At 39.2% G+C, this 8,577-nt stretch overlaps 2 protein-coding genes across 2 annotated transcripts in view; one reads left to right on the forward strand and one right to left on the reverse strand.

Moving 5' to 3' along the window:
* Positions 1 to 8,577, reverse strand: part of LOC118740370 (protein split ends-like) — a 348,066-nt gene that overhangs the window by 11,936 nt on the left and 327,553 nt on the right. The gene's annotated exons all lie outside the window — the stretch shown is intronic.
* Positions 8,190 to 8,577, forward strand: part of LOC118740371 — a 979-nt gene continuing 591 nt past the window's right edge. Inside the window, exon 1 of the mRNA XM_036471870.1 lies at positions 8,190 to 8,549. Coding sequence (XP_036327763.1) covers positions 8,447 to 8,549 — 103 coding nt within the window. The 5' untranslated portion in view covers positions 8,190 to 8,446. The remainder of the gene's footprint in view (positions 8,550 to 8,577) is intronic.

Genomic DNA, 8,577 nt, shown 5'->3' on the forward strand with positions numbered 1-8,577 from the left:
AATATATCACTTTCCTTTCTTAATTCCGCAGTGCAAATGGTGCAGTTAATTTTGGGTAACATTTTAAAGGCAATATATCCAATAAAATATCTCAACGAAGGTAAGTCTATGCTTACATTTGGACAGGACTCAAAGTCGTCCCTTACAATGCAATTTTCAAACACAAGATCTTCATTATCATTGTCTGCATTACTTAAGATGTTTTCATTACAGCCTTCTTCCATAAATGATTCTTCTGGTATAATATTCAGAAGCAGTTCGAAAGTGGAATCTCTTATTTCTTCACAGTTGCTATTAGAACTTGCTTGGACAATTTTGGCTGCCATCAACTTATCTAATAGAATATTAATTTCGGGTACTGACGGATTAATATTGTTTCCCCCCTTTTGTCGCAAAATTGCGAAATAATTTTCAAACTTACCTTGATTTAATGTTCTTGTCATCAAAAAAAAACATATCTGATTCCTTTGCTAATATTTCTTCAACCAACTGTAGAAGAGCGTTCAATGTTAATTTCATTCCATCAAGAAAATATAATTTTTTCTTAACATCAGTAAATTTAGATTCGTTTAGATATGCTAAAAAAACTTTGTGCGGTAAATTATTTAACTGTAGTGCAGATTTATACGGATTTTTTTAATTAAGTGATCCACTATTTAGGCAATCAAAAATTTTGTTAACTTTTTCTATGAAGTTTGCGGTAGATAAGGCCTGTTCTTCAGTGCTCCGCTTAAAACCTAGCTTTACTTTCATTTTTTCGAAAGAATTTGGGAAAATGTGCTGCCTTGTAAATTTTCGACACATTTTTATTCCTATATTAAGCTCCATCTCCCATAGCTCTTTAATAACTTTGAAGCTGACTACTCCGTCCGGTGTTGAAAGATCGCACTTTAGCCAACCATTGCGAAGTGACTTCACCAAGTGTGGAAAATCGTACATACAAAAAATTTTCACGTTGTCATGTGTAAAGAACAGGTTTTCTAAAGCAGCGTCTAACTCCGAGAAACATTTCCGATTCGACGACCCCTGATCACAATTCAATACTTTAACCGCAATGCCGATGCTATCGTTAAATTTTTAAGAATAATTTTTTTCAGTAAATCGCCAGAAAGACCATTTTTCGAAACAAAATAGTTGAAAACCAAAGACCAATTCATGTTTTGATTCCAGCATAAACACACATAGCTGCTTACCGATTTCCTTGGCTCTTTCAAAACCATTTTGCGCAAACCCATCAACCAGGGTTTTGTTTGATGCTTTCAAATGAATTGTTCAAAAAGCCTGGTTGAAGGAATTTTACGGGAGCTTATCGGTTAACAGAAGCAATGTGCGGTAAATTAAAGTGCAATTTATTTCTTAAAAAAGCATAAGTTGATTGGGAGACATAAAAAATATTTTGGGTTAATTCTTTTTATTCTTTACTATATTGCTTAGGACCATTACGTAAAAGGAGCTTACAAAAAATTTTTGACTCCTTGCTGATGTTTTCCAAAGAATCAATTTTTTCAGGTAATTTGCAATATCTAACTTTCTTAAATTGCTTTTTTAGGGTCTTAAATTTTTTAAGTAAGTTAAAATACTTTTTTCTGTAAAAATTAAGAGATTTTGCGTATTTTTCGCAACTATTGCGTACAGCTTCGTAGTTCTGAAAGCGACGTCTTTTTGAAGAGCATTCTGTTTCTACAAAATCGTAATCATCCTCGATTTCTTCCAATTGATATATTCGAACAGCTGCAGATTTAAATTTTTTCTTTCCCATGTGGTAAACTATGAAATGATTTCCACAAATATAGAGCGAATTGGAATAATCCTCTACATTTATATTACAAACTTGGCCCATGATAGAATCACAGGGTGGAAATTTGAACATCCTCAAACCTTCGTGATGGCGCTTTGATTTTCCACAGCTTTTAACGGCACATTTAAGTCCGCTTTTCAAAGCATTTTTGGGAACAGCTTCTGCAGATTCCATTTTTACAGCCAATTTAATGAATTAGTCAAAAAGAATAATAATAATAATAATAGATTGGCGCTTACACATATGTTAGTGTTTGGCCGAGCTTCTCCTCCGATTTGTGGCGTGCGCCTTGATGTTGTCACACAAAACAGAGGGACCTACAGTTTTACGCCGACTCCGAACGGCGATTGTATTTTTATGAGAAGCTGTTTTTCATGGCAGAAATACACTCGGAGGTTTGCCATTGCCTGCCGAGGGACGACCGCTGTTAAGAAAAAACCTTTTTTCTATATTTTTTGCGATGTTGCTTTGACCAGGGTTTGAACCCAGGCGTTGCGGAGTGGAAGCGCGCACTGCTTACCACTACACCACAGCGCCCGACAGTCAAAAAGAATATTATGCGAAAAAAAAACAAAATATTTAATAAAGCAATCACGTCAAAACAAATATTATGCTATAACAACAAAATATCGAGTCGCTCAAGAAACCTGTAAAATGAGGAGATATATAAGCAAGCATCCATTCGTACAACAATCGCATCATGGATAACCAAGAATGATAGAATACAAGATTGCGCCAATGAGAGAGGATTTTTGAGCGTAATTTTTGCGTGACGTCATCTTGGTGCAATTGCGAGAGAGAAATGCCAAAACGCATATAAAAATATGTAAACAATGCAGAAAAATGTGTTAATTTTAATATTACATGGCCCAATTTTGCAGGAATCAATAAATATACAAAGATTGATTAATTAGGAAGACGTACCAATAATTTTGGATATGTAGCCCTTTAGATAATGACGATTTTTAGCACATGAAAAAATGGATTTATTAACAGTGTTTGCAAAGTGTGCAGCAAAGTGAATTTTTGGACTTGACATTTTAAAAAGCCATGCAGAGTGCATATTTATATTTGTGGACGGTAGCCAACCACCATAAACTCCACAGCTGTTGACTCCACAGCTTTTATTTGATGACTTTTGTACCATTTCCGAGAGGATGTATACTTTTTTGGAAGAAAATATTCTATGTCAGTAAAACATAATTTAAGCTGAACTTTTAAATGTATAATAATTTGGGCACTGCTTCGTATTAGGTACGTAACAGCGCGGTAAGATGCCGCTTGAATTAGCGCCTGGCGACCTTATCCACTGGTGCATTACCTCATACCAGCACTAAAAAGAATCAGGTACTAACAAAAATAAGTAGGTAGTGAAGTTCATGTATCTATTTACTGTAGAAACTGCTTTTGTATGTTTGCCATTGCCAGAAAACTAAACCAGCAACTGTCTACATTCACCATGGAAATATACCTACTACAATTCACCAAGGAAAGGCCAACATAGTTCCATGTAGAAGCCCATAGCTCACACACATAGCACATAGCACAAAGCTCGGCATCTCCTCGCCGGCAGAACTGTTTCCACTTTTTCGCCAGGTTTGCGTCCGCAGGAAACGAAAAAAAAAACTTATATCGCACGCTTCCGTTTTGTTTTCACTATTACACTTTGCCACTGCACACTTCACTTTGCTTTGTAATGTCTCAATAATTGTTTAAAACCACGCAGAAATATAAACGCACAAATATTAAAATTGTTATTTGGTTTTTTCGTATACTCACAATCAACAATTGCACCAAGATAACGTCACCGCCATTCGCGATTAAACCTCGGGTGTGTCTGGACGTGTTCTGCGCAAAATTATAAACTGTGACTTTGATTTGGCGCTCGTGCACTTGTGTGTGCAGTATAACATAGCAATCTAGTTTTATATTCTTGTGTGCTACTTAGTGTAGCTAGATTGATTTTTCACCGCCATTTTGTGCTCCGCTTTTGGCGTGTAGTGGAATTTTCACTTTCGTATCAACTAAGCACCACTATTTGGAGATAAATCTTTGGGTAAGTGATTTTGCCTTTTTTGAAGCTGTGAAAATCTTTTTGTTTCGTGGATAGTGGTCTCTTAAGCCGGAAGCCTGCCTAAGACGGCAGCAAAAAAATTGAAAGCCGCTATGGCGTCGTCGACATCACTGTCGAGGGCGTCATCGGCCGAAGATTTCGAGGCTCTCTCTAGTGCCAATCTTGCCAGAGGCAAGAGGCTCAAGAGGGACAATCATGAAAAAATTGATAAACTTTTAAAGAAGCAGGATATTGAAAAAATTAAAAGTGATTTTGGTTTGGGCAGTGAAGGTAATGAAAAAGCTGACGGAAAAAGTAGTGAGGTTATATTTAAGAACATGTGTGGCAGTGACATGGCGGTTGACGTCAACGTCGACGCAGCTAACGGCAGTGCAACGGGCACTCAAGAACCGCTAATCATGACTGGTGGCGATTTCAGCGTCAGTACAGTGACGGCAAAAAGTAAATGTAATGAACCTCTTACAACTATGACAATGTACCCGGCAGATTTCTCGGGAGTTTACTTGGTTTTGGTAGATACCTCGCAATGCAATGACATAATTAACACTAGAGTTACCAATGGACTTACTCTATTTAACAAAATTAAACACCTACGTTTCAAAGATATAGAGTTTATCCGCGCGATAGGGAAAAGTTTGTATAAGGTGACTTTTAAAAACTGCGCTGCAGCTAATAATTTTCTATTAAGTACCAAGCTAAGCGATCTAGGGCTTAGGGCGTTTGTTCCGAGGTCGGCTCTTGAAACGTACGGCGTGGTAAGAGGCATTCCCACTTTTTACAATGACGACGAAATTATGGCCAATGCGGTCTCCACACGCTTCACACGTAGAGACAGTGAAAAAGGTGTGTTTACTCCCACCACAACTATTAAAGTAGGATTCTCGGGCAAGGAATTGCCCAAGTACATAATACTTGACTACACTAAACTTAATGTCGACTTCTTCATTCCCCCCTTAAAGCAGTGCTTAAACTGTGGAAGGCTTGGCCACACACAGTTCGCGTGCAAATCTAAAAAAAGGTGCACTAAATGTGGACTTGACCAATGCGAAGAAAGTTCGTGTAATAAAAAGTGCATACTGTGTGGAGGTGTCGACCACATCTCGTCCGACAAATCAAAATGCGCTACCTGGGAAAGGGAACAAAACATCAATTATGTTAGGGCTGTCAAAAAGATGTCTCGACGTGAGACTATAAAAACATATTTCGACAACAGGGAAAATCGGTTTGATTTATTAGCAACTGAGGATGTAGACTTCCCCAAACTAGTTGATGAGGAAGAGACCACTCAAGATAGGGATGTGAACATTAACAGAAGATTGACCAAGGGGAAATTTAATGTTGTAGCACGCAGAGGCAGGCAGGAGGTCTCCAATGCGTCCAAATCACCCCAAAGAAGGGTAGAACGGAAGACAAGAGCTGAGACATCGTCTGTACTTGACAAGCCCGAATACCTTAAGGGGAAGGTATCTGAGCTTGAAAGGTTAGTAACAGATATGTTCAAAATCCTCCAAACAATATGTGCAGATGAGCGGTTGAGCGGCTCACTTAAGGAAATCTCCAAGCTCAAGCAGAAGTGTGACTCAATAAAAATTCGAGAAGACTTAGAGGCAATTAGTGGCGGCCCCCCGCCACCCCCCTAATCATAACCCAATGAAAGTATTGCAATACAATTGCCAGTCATTGAAGGCTAATATTAATACAATCGAATTTTATCTAAATAACTACAATTTTGACATTGCTTGTTTAAGTGAAATTTTCACCTCTAGCGAACTAGCACATAGGAATATAACTAATTTTAATATAATAGAAAAAAATAGGGACGATGGATATGGCGGGGTGGCCATAATCCTTAATAAAAGAATTAAATTTCAAAGACTGCTTTATTCATCCGACAGTGATATACTTATAGTACAAACTAAGAATCTGGAGCCAAACCTTATCATATGTGCAGTATATTTTCCTCAGACCATTCTCATAGAGCCGTTCAAAGATGAAGTGTTTAGGCTTCTTACTTTCCTTGAAAAATTTGAAAATGTCTTGATTCTGGGAGACTTCAATGCCAGAGCTAGGGCATGGGGTGACCATGTTACCTCTTGTCGTGGTAACAACTTACACAAAATTATTTCCAACTTCAGCTTTTTTGCTCAAAATGATGGCTCGCACACCTTCAAAAGCAATGTAATGGCCACAAATGGCTCAGTACTCGATCTCTCATTCACTAACTGCAGCATGCCCTTAACATGGAAAACTGATCCAGTTACGATTGGTGGCAGCCACCACGTACCCATAATTATAGAATCCACTGCAATTCAGGTCACAGAAGTCAAATTCCTAGCTAAGTACAAACTTATAGAAAGCCGTCAACAAATCAATGTAGAACCTGACATCAATGATATTCACCACAAGCTTGAGGAAGAGGTCAGGGCTGCTACCTATACGATCTCCAAAAATAGAACACCCAAGGTATGGTGGAATGACTCACTAGCGAAACTGTTTAGATTCAAGAAGATAGCTCATAAGAAGTGTAGGACCCACCCCACCCCCGAAAACTTTCAAGCATACATCGATATTGAGGAGAAGTGGAAAGATCAGGTTAAAGAGGCAAAAAAAGAAGCTTTGAACGAAAAATTGAGGAGTTGAATGACAATCCGTCCACAAAAGAAGCCTGGAGGTTTGTGAAGGCCCTAAGGGGTGACTTCAGAAACAACAGCAAATATGCATGGTCTAATGAGAACAACCGCAACTACCTCCACTTCCTCAAGTCTCAGGTATCCAACTAAGATCAGGTGATGCCTCTCAACAAGGAGATAGTAATAGCTAACAGTTTGGCCATAACGTTTGATGAACTTCATACAGCCATTCACTCAAAAAAAGGTAACTCTGCAGGGGGTTCAGACCATATAACTTACAACATGCTGAAAGCTCTACCTGACCAAGCCATAGGTAACATTAGGACTGCCTTGAACGACGTATTCCTCACTAACCAAATACCTGAGAGATGGCGCAGCATTAACATTGTACCCATACCCAAAAAGGACAAGGATCTTAAGGACATCAAAAACTTTCGTCCCATTGCTCTCCTTCCGGTGTTCATGAAATGCATCAACAGTGTCATTAAGAAGAGGATAGGAAACCAGCTGGAAGAAAGGGCTGCACTTCCCAGGCACTCTTTCGCATACGGAGAAAAGAGGTCAGCAACAGTATGCGTCAACTATCTACTGCATGAAATTGCCTGCCACAAGAGTCGAGGGTACAAAGTCCTGATCTGTTCAACAGACATCTGCAACGCATACAATTGTGTGAAAGTTTCGAAGCTTAGAACGACGTTGATTGAGGAGGGGATTCACCGTACATATGTGGAGTGGATCACCAACTTTTTGGCGCTGAGAAGGCTGCAGTTGGGATCAGAGGCGGAGGAGATCTGCAATGGCCCACCACAGGGCAGTTGTCTCTCCCCCCTTTTATTTAATCTCTACACCAAGGGATTACATTCTATAGAAGACAGCATGACCACATTGTATCAATTTGCTGACGATTTTATCCTTTTGTCATTTCATCGTGACCCTGATCAGGCAGCCATGAACCTTCAACACAAGATAAATAGTTTTCACCTGCTATGTAACAACTTAAATCTCTCCTTCAACCCCGAAAAGACCAAGTTCCTTAATATCTGCAGAGGTAGCAAAAAGACCTTCAGCATAACGTGCCAAAATCAGTCACTGCAACAGGTGCAAAATCTAAACTTTCTAAGAAGGAATATTAGTGCATCCTTGGCTGTGAGCGAGCACTATAAAGTCACATTCAATAAATCACAAAATAACTCCTACCTTTTCAAATGTCTTACCTCTGTTAAAGCGGGTCTCCATCCCAGGGTAGCTTTGAACTACTACAAAGCCATCGTGAGAAGCAAAATAGAGTACTGTAGATCATCCATGGCAAACTGTGCGAAAACAGCCGACAAAAAGATCCAAACCTTCCAGAACAGCTTCCTACGTAGAGCTCTGGGTTTAACTCCATCAACTCCAGTACCCCTAATTTATGCTCTGGCCAATGAGCTGCCGCCATGTGAACGGGCCAAATGGCTTACGGCCAAAGAAATTATGAGCAATCTCATCTCTGACGTAACATTCAAATCATTTTTATACGACTGCCCTAGAGCAAACTCCAGCTATAGCCTTGTCTTAAACGAATTCAAACATGTCTTTGACGGCCTCAATGTAGTCTGTAGCACGATTCTGCACAATAACTTAAATATAGTAATGAAAACCCTTCCAGACAAAAAATCCAACATATCAAGCGAAAGGATTAGGTCCATTTACAACTCCTTAGTACATGATTATAAACGTGATAATTTTAAAATTTTTTTCACAGACGCATCAGTGGGCGATTCCTCCACTGGCATAGCTATATATAATCACTCGAACAATACAGAGCATGCACACAAACTGCCCTTCCAAGCTTCCTCCTCGTTTGGAGAATCGCTGGCGATTCTAAGAGCACTGGAAATAGCGAAGGAGTTGAAATATGACAAAATTGTTATCTTCACAGACAGCCTCATTGCCTGCCAATTGCTGATGAAGGGAAAAACCCATAACCACATTATTTTAGCGATATACAACCTGGCTACCAATGAAGACTTTGATAATGTCACTATAAATTGGACCCCAAGCCACAAAGGCATAGCAGGCAATGAAAGAGCTGACAC

The sequence above is a fragment of the Rhagoletis pomonella genome, unplaced genomic scaffold (genome assembly GCF_013731165.1).
Source record: "Rhagoletis pomonella isolate Grant_MI unplaced genomic scaffold, Rhpom_1.0 Rhpom_scaffold_00006, whole genome shotgun sequence".
Lineage (NCBI taxonomy): Eukaryota > Metazoa > Arthropoda > Insecta > Diptera > Tephritidae > Rhagoletis > Rhagoletis pomonella.